This window comes from Arvicola amphibius, chromosome 8, assembly GCF_903992535.2.
Source record: "Arvicola amphibius chromosome 8, mArvAmp1.2, whole genome shotgun sequence".
NCBI lineage: Eukaryota > Metazoa > Chordata > Mammalia > Rodentia > Cricetidae > Arvicola > Arvicola amphibius.
In genome coordinates this window covers 54,079,971-54,096,317 of record NC_052054.1, presented here as the reverse complement: position 1 = coordinate 54,096,317, position 16,347 = coordinate 54,079,971, and the positions used below count along the sequence as shown (strand labels likewise).

The window sequence follows — 16,347 nt, the reverse complement described above, 5'->3', positions numbered from 1 at the left end:
CCGACCATAACATTACTTCGTTGCTACTTCATATCTGTGATTTTGCTACTGTTATAAATCTTAAATTAAATATCTGTGTTTTCCAATGATCTTAGTGACCTTTGTGAAAGAATCACTCCCTCCCCAAAGGGTCATGACCCAGAGGTTGAGGACCTCTGATCCAGATGCTTCCTGTCTCAGACCTATACCTTCCCTGACAAAAAGTTGGTAAGAAAATGGAGGGTCCTGCGCCCTGAGAACCACTTTCAGTCTTGGTGGACGCCTCCGCCTCCCTCAAAGGGTTGCCTGGAGCTCACCTTCTAGAACGGTCTGAGCGGTGGCTAAAGTACAGAGTTGCGAGGCAGAGGCAGGCGGATCTCTGTGAGTTCGAGACCAGCCTGGTCTACAAGAGCTAGTTCCAGGACAGGCTCCAAAGCCACAGAGAAACCCTGTCTCGAAAAACCAAAAAAAAAAAAAAAAAAAAAGTACAGAGTTGCCATAGCACTGAGGAGGCTCTCTGCTAATTCCTTTCCTCCTAGACCTGCGCTCCATCTTTCCCCGCACCCTAGTAGATTACAGATCCCTTCGGTCTTGGGAGGCGAGGCTTTAGGAGCTGAGTCAAAGATGGTTCCCAGCAGGTGACCTGATTCGCCAGGTTCCCAAACCATTGCTTCTTCCCTTCCCTCAGCCCTGGTGGAAATAGTGGCTCTCTGAGAGCCCCAGAGCCCCTTCCTCATTTCCTTAACTCTGCGCACACGTCTGCAGGAATCCATGCCTCCATGGAGGGCTCCTCACTGAACTGCCTGAGGAAAGCTGTGTTTTCTGTGGGGAGTCTTAACAGTGCACCAATGAACATTCCTTCTCCAAACGAAGCTGTTAAGTGAGGACTTCACTTACAGCACGCCTTTTAGTCCCAATCTCAATCCATGGATTGTTAAGAAATACAAGTGTTGGGGTCATGCAGATTATTCTCGTGCGTGTGCGCGCACGCACTTGCATGCCTGTGCACATGCATAGATGGTATATGATACATGCATTGGGTGTCCTGCTTTATCACTCTCTGCCTTATCCCCTTGAGACAGGGTCTTTTAGCTGGAGCAGGGATAGTAACCAGAAAGCCCAATTACCCTCCCGTCTCTGTTTCCCCGACCCCCATCACAGCACTGTGCTACAGGCAAGAGGGGCCATGCTGGTCATTTCAGATGGGTGCTAGGATCCGAACTCATGTCCTTGTGCTTACACAGCAGGTGTTCTTACCCACTCCACCCTCCTTCCAGTCCATTATGCAGACCATTCTTAACTGTGAGGTCCTACGTGTGCCTAATATTACTCTCTGACTGGGCGGTGGTGGTGCACACCTTTAATCCGAGCACTCTGGAGGCAGAGGTAGGCAGATCTCAGTGAATTCAAGGCCAGCCTGCTCTACAAAGTGAGTTCTGAGACAGCCAGGACTGCTACACAAAGAAACCCTGTCTCAAAACAAAAACAAAAACAAAACATACATACATACATACATTACTCTCTGAGCATAATTCTTATTTAGAAAATGTTTTAACTCATGCAATCCTTGAAACCTAGAAAATTTGGTGAATTAGAGTTCTTTTTATATTTTTAGCCATAACGTCTCTCTTTCTATTAATTATTCACTGTTTCTTGCAGATTACAGACTATCATTATCATGTTAACAACATGGGCGCAGTTGGTCAAGAAATCTTGTACCGGCAGATGAATGACTCACGCAGTGATAGAAAGAAGAGTGTGCATAATCCGTGATCAAAGTTGCTTGTGGGAAATACCAGCATTCCAAACAACTCCTGCAAATTAATTCCTAGCTTTGAATCCTTCCCATGCCCAGCTACCACACACTCAAAACTCATCCTGAGCCAACGCAATAACTCCTCCCATAGTGAAAATGTCCCTATGCCTTTCATCTGCCCACCTGAATTACACTGCATCAGTTGGGGCTGGGTTTCACAGTGAATGAACAAAACCCCCAAACAACAGTAACAAAATCAAGATGGAAATGCATCCTGCCTCACATAAAAATGGAGTGAGCCTTTGGGGCGGGGGGGGGGGGAGGAGGTGGGGTCAGGGCCTTTGATAGTCCCTGACCAAGGCTCATGTTTTGTGGCTCTGTTGTGTCTGGCTCTCACCCTTTTTATCAAGATAAAAGACACAAGACCAGCCTGTCAGAGCTACTCCACGCAGCAAGGTAGAGAGGAGAGGCAAAGAACCTACATGATCTCTCTTAAGACAAGGATCCTGGAAGCGACCAATCTACATTTCTGTGCAGCATACCGATTCAGAGGCTGCCCTGTGAGCAGGAGCAGCTGGAAGGTCTGTACACCATGTGTCTAGCTGAACTTCAACCAGAGAAGATACAGGGAGTTAGTGACAGGAACAACCAGCAGACTCTGCCACAGGAAGCCCCTACTAGGCCACACCCATTCTTTCCCCACACAGCCAATAGAAAAGAGGGAAGAAAGATTTTTATTTTGTTTCGTATTTTGAAATCCATGTCATTTCCAGAAGGGGATGTTTAAGATGATTCCCAGCCTCTCAGGGGTGGTATCATGTCAAATGAAAAGAACTGGGAAGAAGCATCATGTCTCATGCAGCCCCACTTCGGCACAGAGTGCAGCATCTAAGTGTCCAGGCAGCAGACCTTGCCTTGGACTACAGCCTCGGCCTGGACACACAGAGCAGGCCAAGGCACAAACCCAGCTAACTCAAACCAGCATCAGTCATAACTGGAATAACATAACGTGCTTCCTCCTTGAGAGAGAGGAACAGCCTAGCTCAAGGGTCTGATATCCCCTTTAACTGCTAGGGCATGCTTCAGCTAGGAGCCCTGGCAGCTGTCTGGTAAGTACCTTCTATTGCACTGTGGCCACCTCACAACCCTTAAGACTGGAATGTCACCAGGTGGTGGCAGCGCATGTCTTTAATCCTGGCACCGGAGGCAGAGGCAGGCAGATTTCTGTGAGTTTGAGGCCAGCCTGGTCTACACAGTGAGTTCCAGGACAGGCTCTACAGAGAAACCCTGTCTTGAAAAACAAAAAGCAAAAGACTGGAATATCACTAAGATTCTTGAGTAGATGAGCTAGTAAGATCAGAGGTTTAGTCTTATAATCCCAGCCTGGTAAGTATTAAAAGAATGGGAAAAGAAGAAACCTAGAGGTAGCAGCATGGAGCAGACAGGCTTGGACTTAGGTGATCACAAGTGAGGGACACAATAGTGACAGAGTGACACGGAGTGCCGAAAACTGTTCTACGAGATACAGAAGCCAACACTGACTGTGGCAGGGAGAGTGACCGGGTGTTTAGAGTAGGAACCTGGGGCTGACAAGAAGGCTTAGTAGGTAGAGGAACTTGCTGCCAGGCCTCGTAGCCTGAGTTCAATCCCCAGAGCCCACATGGTGGAAGCAGAGAACCATCTCCTGCAAGCTGTCCTCTGACTGCCACATACAACTATGGCACATGGTACACACACATACTGTTATGAATTTTTGCTGCGGTTCCTGGCAGCTTGTGGAGGGTCCACAAACCAAGGTGGCTGGCCCCAGCCATGCGGTGGTGGGCAGGTCCCCACAGACAGTGAGTTCCCGGAAAGTGCAAGTTCCCAGTGAAGGTGCAAGTTCCCGGAGGCGAGCAATGTGGGGCAGGCGGCCTGTGGGAGGCACATGGACAGACACATCATACAGAATAGAATTGGATATTTATTAGTTGAATTATGGAGGGGAAGGAAAAGAGGGGAGAATGGGGGAGAGAGAGAGAGAGAGAGAGAGAGAGAGAGAGAGAGGAGAGAGAGAGAGAGAGAGAAAGAAGGGGGGAGCAGGAAAGGGAACAGAGAGAGAAGCCAAGATGGCAAGAGGAGGGAGGGGCTGCAGGGAGTGGGCGTGGCTTGTCTCTTAGAGAGAAGAACAATCATAACATTCCCAGCTCTTTTTATAATAAAAAGCGGGAGATTAGACAAGTGACAAACAATCATAACACATACAATAAAAAGGTCAGAATCTGCCAATTTCACGTTTTTCAAATTTTCCTTTTGTGGGAATTTGTTCCTATGCCAATTGTGATACTCTGTCCTCTGATCACAGAGCAGAGTCTGTATGTACACATGTGTGCATGTGTGCACATGTGTGTGTACATGTGTGTGTACACATGTGCGTGCTTTTACATGCTAACAGTAGTATCAACAGTTCTTCATTCTCCTGAGCACAGGAGTTGATGCAGGAACGAGGACGTGCCCCAATCTAGGCCAACCCGTGCCCTTCTATGGGCTTCCACTTAGAGACTGAAGCAGGGAAGACTTGGTATTTGGAACATGTGCAAGCAAACCAACAGCCACTGTTCGTTTGTCCTCTCGTCCTCTCTCTCTCTCTCTCTCTCTCTCTCTCTCTCTCTCTCTCTCTCTCTCTCTCTCTCTCGTTTTTCAAGACAGGATTTCTCTACGTAGCCCTGGCTGTCCTGGAACTTGTTCTGTAGACCAGGCTGGCCTCGAACTCAGAGATCCACCTGCCTCTGCCTCCCTAGAGCTGGAACTACAGGAGTGCGCCACCATGGCCAGGCTCGGCCATTGCTGGTAAAGCATGGAAAGAGAGTGTGTGCCTATAGGTGGGGTAAGTCCCACTCACTCAGAAGTGGGGTTGTGTGGGAAACAACGGATGCAATGCAGACAAGGGGACAGACAAGGGGGAGCAGTCTAAAAATCTAGAAACTGGATACATTCTCAGACTTCCCAATACAGCTCCTTTGTAATCAAGCTAGTCTGAGTTGGGTTTCTGCCACTTGTAACCAAAACAAGTCTGAACAACAAGAAAAACAAAAGTAAGAAGAAAAGGAATGAAAAAGAAAAAAAAAACACAAGCAGCAAGTTGCCAATGCTTTTCCTCTTGGAAAAGGGCTTAATAAACTTCTCCGAGTTCAGTCAATTTAGTGGGAACAGACGGGGTCTAAGAAATGCATATTTATTAGTGAACTATAGACAAGTCACGTGTTTAGGTGTGGGTGTGGTGGTACACACTCTAGTCCCAGCACTCTGGAGACAGAGGCAGGTGGATCTCTGTGGATTCAATGCCAGCCTCATCTATATTCTGAGTTCCAGGCTAGCCAAGGCTACACGGTGAGATCCTGTTTCCAAGAAAACCAAAAACCAAATCAAAACAAAATGTAAAAAGTTTAGGTGAGTGTTGGAAAAACAAGTGCACTTTCTTATTTTGGTCTTTGGTTTCCTTCGTTGGTGTTAAGTTTTGCTTTTGAAGTTGTTAAGAGGAAGAGAATTAAGTGAGCTGAGTCAGTCAAGGGAGATGGAATAGCTTACTAGAGAGGAGTAGGGAGAAAGGGTGAGCGATGCCACCATGAATGACAGAGGCCTAGCTTGGGCCTTGTGTGGCTTTGCCACTGATGTCCTACTACTTAGATAGCTCATTGTCACCGTTACCGTTTCTACACATGAGAAATTGGACTGGAAAAACGTGTGTGCAATGTTTCTCTTCCTGACAGGATATGGACATTATTCTAGTATGTTCTCTAAGTCTAGCAGACAATTGAAGGCAGCAAGGACATGGGATCCTCACTGCTTAGTTCACAACTATCCAAAGCATAACTCAGGTTTTCTCAAGAGGTCCAACTCAGAAGGAACTGGCTAGACTCAAGTTATCCTGCAGGAGGCAGACACAACCTATCATTTGAAGACAGTCTTGCCGAGATGTGGCACCCAAGGCAAGTGAAATTGTTTTGCCAAATCATTCAGCTCCCTAAGCAGAAATGGTAATGCCAGTGTCCCCCTCTTCCCTCCTCACCCACTGAAAGAGTCCCAGCCCAAACTCAACCTTAGCTAGATGTGCACACCTGGACTCCATCCATCCCGGCAAGGGTGCCTGCCTTGTGGAGACCGGAACAAACTGGTTTCCCACAGCAAAATCCTACAGCTTAATCTCTCGGCTGAAAAGGCAGGGTACAGTGTGACTGAGAAGCTATGAATGAGAAAGCCCACCGAGAAGCTGTTAGAGAAAGCCCACCAGGAAGTCAAGTCGACCGAAGCTGCTTCTCCACAGCTGGGTTCAAAGGACAGAGTAAGAGAGTGCAGCCCTTCCTTTCGTGCTTCTAAACTTCGCTTCATTTCTCCCAAGTTATTTTCATTATGATTTTATGTTATGTTTTGTTTACATGTATTTCTGTACACCAGGTGGGTGCTGGGAATCAAACCCAGGTCCTCTGTAAGAAGAGCCAGTGCTCTTAACTTCCAGACATCTCTCCAACCCAAAATGTTACTGCTTTTATTTCATGTGCAAGAGTGTTTGCCCGGCATGTTCATGATGTGGGTGCAGGAGCCCACAAAGGCCAGAGAGGGGTACCAAATTCCTTGGAACGCGAGTTACAGATGGTGATAAGCCACTATGTGGGTGCTGGGAACTGAACCCAGCTCCTCTGCAAAAGCAGGCAGTGCTCTTAACCTCTGAACCCTCTCTACAGCCCTACTTTGCTTCATTTTTGCCAAAATGGTCAATGAGGAGCTTGCCAGTTTACTTTTGACAATCCAGACTCCCCCACAGAGTAGGTATTTAATAAAGTTTTATTGAAGTAATAAACCAACAAGTGCATGAACACATCTGCTGATGTGTGGTCCTGAATGCTATGAGCCACAAGGATACCACATGCTCCTTAGGAGAGACAGCATCTCTGGGACAGGAACGCCATCCACGCAACCGGAACAGCTTTCCCACTACAGAGCCTCTCAGGAAGAGTGGTAACGGATCACACGGAGGTGCTTCCTCAGGTAAGACACACAGGAGCATGCATGGTTTGCCCATGATTTCTGAGAGCTTGTAGTCGAACTGAAGGAAAGCGTGTCCATGTAGAACACTAAGAATCAGATAAGTCGGTAAATAACCAATCTTAAATTAACTGAGAGGGAAGTCTGATTAGAATCAGAATTCAAAGAAGGAAGAAGAGTGGGACTGGACCAGTCCAGAGGGCTGCACTGGAGACGAGGACCTTGACGTTGGTGAATAGAACAGGTATGGGGGCTTGTGTTGACTTTCTGGGCCCTGCTTCATCTGGAGCATCACAGTGCTATTGTCCAGATATATGCCCAAATCCTCCCCTCAGCTGCATGGTGGGCAAATCTCCCATCAGCACTAGAGCAGAGAAGGGTTTGAGAGTGGCTGGGGTCAATGGGCTCTGTTCTGGGGTGACTAGTGCTTCGGGCTGCACCCGAGACATAAACTGGCTGTTTCAGGTGAGCCTTCAGGAGACTCAGCTGCGGAGCGCTAATCCCAAGTGAAACCGCCTTGATTACAATGGAAGACGTGGCGAGGCGATATCATTTAACTGCTGCAGCTTCCAACAAAACACAAAGCGGCATTGGTGTTCTCTGCCTGCGATGCTGAGGTTTAAGCAGTTAATCTCATTTCGGCTGAATGGCATGTTCATTACAGCAAATAAGGAAGTAATGTGTGGGATTACTGAAGCGGAAAGATGAATTAAAGCAGCTCTGGGCATCGGGTTGATATTTTCCTCACTGTCTGCTAGAATTTGGCATTTTTCAACAGCTGGATCTCATCAACACTCACTTAGCAGAGATCAGGTGACAGGACTGAGAAGGATGGTGCCTGACTTAGGATGCTAGGTCTAAGGACAACGACACATGCTACCTGGCACTCACTGAGGCCTGGAACTGTTGGTGCAGAAGGGGAAGTTTCTTTAATGCAAGGCAGCATGTCCCACTACCCACTGCAAAGCTACGCTTCTGCCATTTACGCTTTTCACAGCAGCTGAAGGACTCACTCAAGAACCCTAAACATCCTTTTAGATCAGTCATTCTCAACCTGTGGGTCTTGACCCCTTTGTGGTTGAATATCAGAGATCCCACATATCAGATATTTATATTATGATTGATAACAGTAGCAAAATTACAGTTATGAAATATCAGTGAAATAACTTTATGTTTGGGGGTCACCACAACATGGAGAACTTTACTAAAGGGTCACAGCATTAGGAAGGTTGACCACTGTTTCACATGAACCTGCTACAGAGACATTTCACAGCCTGGTTCAATACATTTGAGCAATGATACTTTGTCATCTTCCATCAAATAACCATTACACTGACTGCAAACCCATTCATCAAACTGAGGGCACAAGAGACAAAGGAGATGAAGTCCCTAAAGTGGAAGACGTTACTATGTAGCCAGAAGATAATGCAATCACAGAGATAAAGACTCTGGGGAGCAACCAGGTGGGTATATGTCAAGAGCCAAAGCACAGCTTGCAGGAGGCAGAGGCAAATGCATCTGGTCTGTGTGGAGGCTGCATTGTGGGACGCTGTCCCAAACGAGAGAAGAAAGAAAAAGCTCAATTGTGTGGTGCAATTTGTGCACAGAGTGTTCCTCAAGGGAAACCACGGGCAAATGCTTTTGAGCACTACTGAGCACTATTGGGTGCTTACTTAGTATTTGTATATTTAATCTTAATAGGAGTTTATATTTAGGTGTGATTTCAAAGTTCTTGCCCCCCTCACATGGCAATTTGCATCCTTAAGAAATATAAGGGAGGAAGTGGGGTTGGAGAGATGGCTTAGCAGTTAAGCGCATTTACTGATTATTCAGGACCTGAATTTGGTTCCTGGCACCCATATTGAGCAGCTCCAGGGATCTAATGACATTGACCTCCTTAGGCACCTGTGCTCATATGCACATGTCCACATGCAGATACACATACATATATGTAATTAAAAATAATGAAAGTAGATTCTTAAGCAAATTGCTGTATGCGTATGTTTGCCTGGATATATTTATGTGCACCATATGCATATTTGGAGCCAGCTGAGGTCAGAAGAGGGCATCCAATCCATTAGAACTGCATGACAGACGGCTGTGAGCCACCCTGTGGCTGCTGGGCACTGACCCTCAGTCCTCTGCAAGAACAATGAGCAGCCATAACCACTGAGCCACATCTCCAGCCCTACATTCTTCCTTTCTCTTTAAAGAAATATGAAGCAGGACCTGGAAGATAGTTCGGTGACTAAAAGACCTAGCTCTAAAGTAAAAGGACCTGAATTCGAATGTTCAACATCCATGGCAGAGACTCTCGGGTTTCAGGGGGCGGGGGAGAGCAATGAAAGGGGGAGGGAAAGCGGGGGAGGGTGCAGGAGAGTTAACAGGGGGTGGATTTGATCAAAGCAAATTATATACATATATGAAAGCCTCAATTTACACCCGAACATCAGGTTTAGCATTGGTGTGATCAATAATTTTTAAACCAAAATATTGTATGCGTAAGTCTGTGTGCTTTGTTTTTGTGGGTGGTTTGAGGTAAATACCTATCTTGTCTTCTCTTAATAAAGTCATCCATTTATTAAGTCAAAAAGAAAAAAGAAAAAAAAAGAAAAAGTCTCAGTTTAGAGCTGTCTATTAGGGCCAGCAAGATGGCTCAGCAGGCAAAGGCACTGCCACCACACCTGATGCCCTGACTCCAATCCCCAAGACCCACATGGTGGGAGAAAACCTACGAGGTGTCCTCCAGCCTTCATGCATGTGTGGCATGTGTCCCTCCCAACCCCCCAAAACAGATTTTTTAAAAAGTATATTAAGAATAAAAAATTAAAGTATAGCACTTCCAAAAAACATGAGAAAATACTGGCTATAACAATAGTAATATTTACCAACTAAATCCTTGGGTTATTCACTTGTTTGGAGTTGTGCTCCAGGCTGGAGTGCAGTTTAGGGAAGAGCACCTGCTCAGCACACACACGGCCTCCAGCTCAATCTTCGTCTGCCACTACACTGACTTTTAGATAATGTGTGTTAGACTCTGAAAAATGTTATTTTACCCCCCCAAATCCAGCACCAAAAATTCCAAGGTATACTTTATTTTCAGTAAAAGTATTAATTAGGTAAGTAACAAAACTCAAATCTAGAAAAGCTAAAGAGTGATGTTCTATCTCAAGTCATTTCAATGAATTAAGAAATCAATTACAGTCGTTTGTAGTGGTGCACGCCTTTAATCCCAGCACTTGGGAGGCAGAGGCAGGTGGATCCCTGTGAGTTCAAGGCCAGCCTGGTCTACAGAGTGAGTTCCAGGGCAGGCAGGGCTACACAGTGAGACCTTGTCTCAATAATAATAATAAATTAAGAGAATAAAAATCAATTACAGCACTACAATTTCCTTGGCATTTTCTTTATTGTAAAGCATAAGGAAAAAGGTTTTCTCATCATATACATAGCCCTGTGTGTACATTTTTCACGACCATAAGATGAAATTCTTATGCACTTCAGAACACTTAACATATGTTTTTCAAATCTATTTCTAATGCAGCTTACAGCGAGCGAAGACCTTGCTGAAGTGCTCGTTAGCTTTTTATCCAAAAGAGATGGTTTGCACACAGCACTGAAAGGTGCCCAAGGAGCCACTACTCACCCTTCAAATGTGTCACCTTGCTAACATGTAAACTGGTTTTGTCTGCATTAATGAAGATTGCCTTCAATGGCCCTCAGCCACGGGCTTCCAATCCAGACAGCGTCCTTAGTAACAGCAGCAGGAACAGTGACAGCACAACAAACGGCAGCAGCACACCGGAGCGCGTCCCGGCTGGTGAGAAAAGCTGGACAGCATCGTAGGATGAGCCTGCTCTCGAGAACACGCTGCACGTGCGGTAAAACAGAAACCACGAAACACTCCCGTCTCCTCCTAGAGTGTACCACAGTCTGGAAGGGCCTTCAGACTCAGCCGTCAGCCAGGGGAGCCTCCAAATTTACAACCTGTCCCCACCCAGAAACAGAATTAACAAGCAAGATCATCAGCTCTTATATCCCAAGAAATAAAACCGAATGATACTGAAGCAAAGCATTGTTTGAAAAGTTAATGGAAATATTCCACAGCAGACCTTGTTTCCTGACAGGGAGATGTGTAATTTCATTTCCGTTATACCGCTTCCATCCTTTACGTAATCGGAGGGGACATCCCCTTGACTGGAGAGCTTCCGGTGTGAGACTGTCATCTGGCTCACCTCCCACATAAACTGCAGTGCCTGCTCAGTGAGCACACCCCCCCCCCCATCTGCTCCCTCAACTTTAGGCTTCTCAGTGAGCACCCCCTCCTCCCTGTCCGTTCCCTCAACTTTAGGCTTCTCAGTGAGCACCCCCTCCTCCCTGTCCGCTCCCTCAACTTTAGGCTTCTCAGTGAGCACCCCTCGGTCCCTGTCCATTCTCTGAACTTTAGGCTCCGGTATTCCTCCTTCACCTCTCCCCAACTCTTCAAATATTCCAAGATGAAATTTTCATTAAAAAACACAATTTAAATACAGTGTGACACACTTGTACTACATTTCATTTAAAGAATAAGTTACAAGTCACCAAATAATTTAATGAAATTCACAATGTAAATCCATGTCATAAAATAAACCCATCCTGTCCTGAAGCTAATAGAGCAGTCCAGTGATTTTTAAATTACTTATGAAATAAAGGAAAAAATAAGATGTAAAATACTATTTATAAAAGTCAAGTAAGAAAACCAGTTACCATAAATCTTTTAACAAAGACAAATGTATGATGTGGCTCATCACGTCTGAAAATTGTTAAGGAGGTTTATAATTAGTGGTTTCAAAAATGACTTCAGGGAAACTAGAGAGTACATTATTTCAATCTATAATATATTAAATATTTATATATATATACATAAACAATAATACTGCAATGGGAAGTCATTTATGTTACTCCTTGGGCCAGTTGCCATCTGGGTCAGCTATAGTGGCTAATGTGTATATATGGCAGTCTCCAGTGACTTGGGTTCTGTGTATTTCTGTCAACGAGGAGATATCAGAAGTGCCAAGTAGTCATATGCCCGCAAAAACAAAGTCGTCGCTTGCTACTCTAACACATACACCTTAGGATATGTAACATTACTGTATCTGAAAATTAAAAATACAGCAATCTTTACAAATGGGTGGGCAGGGAAAGGAAAGGTGGAAAATAAATTATAAATATGCAGTGCTGGCATTTCATAAGAAGGTGATGTGTCAGATCCTGGTTCATCGTCTCCTGACCACACGGTGGTCCAACCACCCACTCACGCCATGTGAGGTCGAGTCCCCGTCTTGCAGGTTTCAGGTGGAATTTTCTTGAATGTTGGCAAAACTGGTACTTGACTTGAGACGTTTGGCTGGGGAGACACAAGCATTGTCAGTCCAGGCGCCCTCACAGTCTACGTGCAAACCACTGGATCTGTCTATTTACTGGCTGAATCTGACTTGATCCAGTGTTTTAGAATTAAATCTAACACATAAAATTAAGCTAAGTAGAAATTACCCACGACTTGGTTAAAAGCAGTCGAGGAAAACCGGCACCCACACCCTCTCGAGCATTGCAATCTTAAACGTGTGGATAAAGAGCAACAGCAAAAGTCCAGGCCAGAAATCTGACCCTAAACACCCCTTAGGAGACAAAAATGTCGGCAAAGCCTCTACAGCAGATACATTTACGTATGAAGCCTGAGGAGTTTTCCCTAACATCTGGAACGAGGCGACGCCCACTTATGGAGCACCGTGTACTAAAGTAAGCCACGCAATGTGGCGACACAAGGAAAGGGAAAGTACACGCAGAAGGAACATTTCCTCAAGCAAGGCACACGGTACGAGCCTGTAATCCCAGCACTCGGGAGACTGAGACTGGAGGATTGTGGGTTTAAAGGCAGCCGGGACGACATAGCAAGTTCCAGGTCAACCTCTGCTACACACAAAACCCTAAGACGTGCATGCAAGCACTTTTTGGGGGGACTAGGGAACTAGCTCAGTGGTAAAGGGTATTTAGTACCCAGCACCAAACGAGAATAGCAACAAAACTCCACCATTGTGTGTGCGTGTGTGTGAAAATGTCACCATGAAACACATTATGTTGTATAATTAATACCATATGCTATAAATAAGGATAAAATTCAGTCAAGGGACTCTCTAAAAAAGAAGAGATTTACAAAGAAAACTGAGTTGTACATCACATGTACATGCAAAAATAGACAGATCATTAACAAAATGGTACAACCAGCCATGATTATGATGCTCATAGGACTGAGCCACTAGTTTAAAACAATCATGGCTCCCTGGCTAGGTAAAGTGTTTAGAACGGTTAAGTGTGAATGTTTCTCATGCTCCAGTGTTGCATGCTGAGATCCAAGAATGGCTGGCCTTGAAGGCTTGTAGCCCAGAGCAGGGCTGCAGCAGGGCCCTGGCACCTCTGTTCCTGTCTTGTTTAAACCCATAGCCAAAGGTAAGAATCACAGCCCTAGCATGGCTTCCTGGACCAGTGGGCAGCTTTTTAGTCTATTGAGCCTGGGGTGGATTTGGAAAGCAAATGAAATCAGTAGTTCGGGTTTTTGTTTTGGCTTGGTTTTTACTTACTTTACTAAAAACTGCTTCTTACTAATTATCAAATTACTTAATAAACTGGCAAGGTAGTAAGACCTGGAAATCCAAGGACTTGAAACTTGCTGGCCTCTCTCGTCTAGTTGGCAAGGCCCCACGTCCTCTAAACTCCTACCCAAAGCATCATCTGTCGGTGTGTCCCAGTGTCCCTCACTCTGTGATGCAGTCACACTATGTGCCTCCACATCTGCACAGCTGTCATGACCAGGGTAGGGCCACCACACTGTGAGGCACGCACTGTGCCTTCTTCCTTTATCAAATTTCATTACAATATGTTTGGTTAACAGTGAGTAACTGCTTATTGAACAGAAGCATATTAGAACTAAATGAGCCAGACCTCATGGGGAAGACCTGCAATCCCGGCATGGGGGAAGCTGAGGCAGGGGGACTGCTGTGAGTTCAAGGTCAGCCTGGGTGCTCTTCCCCTACCCCAACCTGATCTGCTCTGCTTCTCTTCACTATGTTTTTCTATTCTCTATCTCCTGATATCCCCCGCACCTCTAGCCCTGGTCATGTCTACTTTTTTCTTTCCCTGCTCTGGACTCTTCCAGATGCTTCTGGCTGCTCTCTCCTTCATGTTTACAATAAAAACTGTTCCCTCAAACATACCATGGAACATCACATCGTCAGCTTATGGAGGGAGAAAGGGAAAAGGGAAGAGAAGGAGAATAAAAGGTGGAAGGGGAGAGAGGTGTCCACGAGGGCATTCTGCACACTAGCGCTTGTGGGGATTTGTCGGGCATGGTTTTCCCACCCCTTTTCCTTTCTCTCGTTTTTTGTTGTTTGTTTGCTTTCCTTTTGGTTTTTTATTTAATGTTTGTTTTTGAGATAGGGTTGGACTGTGAAGCTGAGGCTGGCTTAGAACTGCTCCGGAGCCCAGACTGGCCTAGAACACAACGATCCACCTGCTTCTGCCTCCTGAAGGCAGAATTGCCTGACATTATTTGATCCAGTATTTTCCCCATAAGAATTTTCACAGGAATAGTATTTTGAGGAGCAATATCAATATGAAATAGACGACAATACTATTTTGTTTAACAAATGCTCGTGAGCACTCACTACAGCCAGGCACTTTCTAGGTTCTGGTGAGACGATGAGAAACAAGGAGACTTTCTTCTGACGAGCTTTACAGTCCAATCAAGGAAGACGAATCGATCAGGCAAACAAGGAAATGAAAGTTAAGCAGCCTACATTATTCAGCTCACACCAGCTTACTGACTGAATGCCATTAAGAAAAGACCACATGGGGCGAGGAAGACGGCTTGGCAGGCAAAGGTGCACGCCATACTCTTTCTAAAACAGACCTATCTATTTCTTCCTACTGTACAGGGCTGAATGTTGAGCGACTTGGGCGTGCAGGCCAGTGGTTTAACACCGTCCTCCCAACTCCTCAATCCCCAAATCTTCTCTCAGAGGCCATTAACTAAACAGGAGAAAAGCTACAGAGAGGAACTTACGTAGAATGAGTTTGCGTTTCTTTTGTTCCGAGTGAAGGAAGCTACTAAGGTAGAAGACAACGGGCAGAAAGAGGATGAACACAGAGACAGCGACTACGGACACCGTGTCACTGTAGCTGACCGAACAGTTGAAGGTCCGACTCCAGAGCTTTCGGGTGATGTTCATCTGGAAAAATGCACATTATCGTATTATCTGATATCACACTTGTCTTTAGTAGATCTATATATATAATCTTTTAGAACAGCCTTAAAAATCCACTGATAGTTGAGAATAATTTTTTCTGCCAAGGAAAGAAACTGGTTTACAATTAGTCACTGTATAAATTTATAGCCACACAAAACGTAATATTCTAAACATATAATAATCACCAAGATATACTAGAATGTGAACCACTTTATCTCCCAGAGAATGTATAGCTATAAAAATAGAGTTACGATTCTGTTTCCTTGTTTAAAGTTTATTTATTACTGAGAGCCTACCATTAACCAAGTACAATCCTAGGACAGAGATAAAAGATCGAAGTCCTATTAGAAGCAGCCATGTTAAGTGGTTTTTGCTATCCTCAGCACTACTGTCCAGGAACAGTTCTCTCTAAGTTGTTTGATATTCACACTTATTCTTAACAAGTAAGCTTAACCATTTTGACCTTGAGTTTTCTACTCTGAGCTAAAGATTTGTTTTCCCAAACAACTAATTCTCAGGCATCATATTGCCTGGGGGCACGACTGCCACCTAGTGGTGATGTGTGAAAAGACAGGCTATACAGTGGAGGAGAGCTTTCCCATCCCCCAACATTTGCTCTACCAACACTATTAACAAAAGCAGCACTAAACGCCATCCTGGGCATGGTGGCATGTGCCTGTAATTCCAGTACTAAGGAGAGGAGGCAGGAGGATCACTTCAAGTTCAAAGCTCACCTGGGCTTCATAGTGAGACTTCCTTTTAAAAGAAAGTGTGCATAGAGCATGCATGCATGCATGCATGCATGCGCGCGCGCGCACACACACACACACACACACACACACACACACACACACACACACTCTATTCTGTTCTTTGTCCTACCTACTAAATGGTAAATTAAAAAACACTAAGTCAAACCAGGCAGTGGTGGTGCACGCCTTTAATCCCTTGGGAGGCAGAGGCAGACGATTTCTGTGAGTTCGAAGCCAGCCTGGTCTACAAAAGTAAGTTCTAGGACAACCAGGACACAGAAACTTATCTCAAAAACCGGAAAAGAAGCACTTGGTCCTTGTCCTCATGTGGCTTTTATTTCAGTGAGGAGACAGCCATGAGAAAATGTTTTCAGGTTATCACATATAGAAAGAAATTAATCAACAATTAAGTGACTAAGATCTCTGAAAACACGGCGGTAAAACGTCAAACCTCTTTAACCAGCACCACTGGACAAAAGCACCACGCCCCTGAAAACCACACCCACTTTCTATTTTAAAATCAAAACGTGCTGAATTAACTCATCCTCCAGGAGCCTGG

At 45.2% G+C, this 16,347-nt stretch overlaps 1 protein-coding gene across 2 annotated transcripts in view; it reads right to left on the bottom strand.

Moving 5' to 3' along the window:
• Positions 1-10,144: 10,144 nt before the first annotated feature.
• The window catches only part of Ostm1 (osteoclastogenesis associated transmembrane protein 1), a 28,685-nt gene continuing 22,482 nt past the window's right edge, over positions 10,145-16,347 (bottom strand). For both annotated transcript variants that reach the window (XM_038340189.2, XM_038340188.2), the window contains 2 exons: positions 14,853-15,018; positions 10,145-12,140 (listed from right to left, as the gene is read on the bottom strand). In XM_038340189.2, coding sequence (XP_038196117.1) covers positions 12,085-12,140; positions 14,853-15,018 — 222 coding nt within the window. In that variant the 3' untranslated portion in view covers positions 10,145-12,084. The remainder of the gene's footprint in view (positions 12,141-14,852; positions 15,019-16,347) is intronic.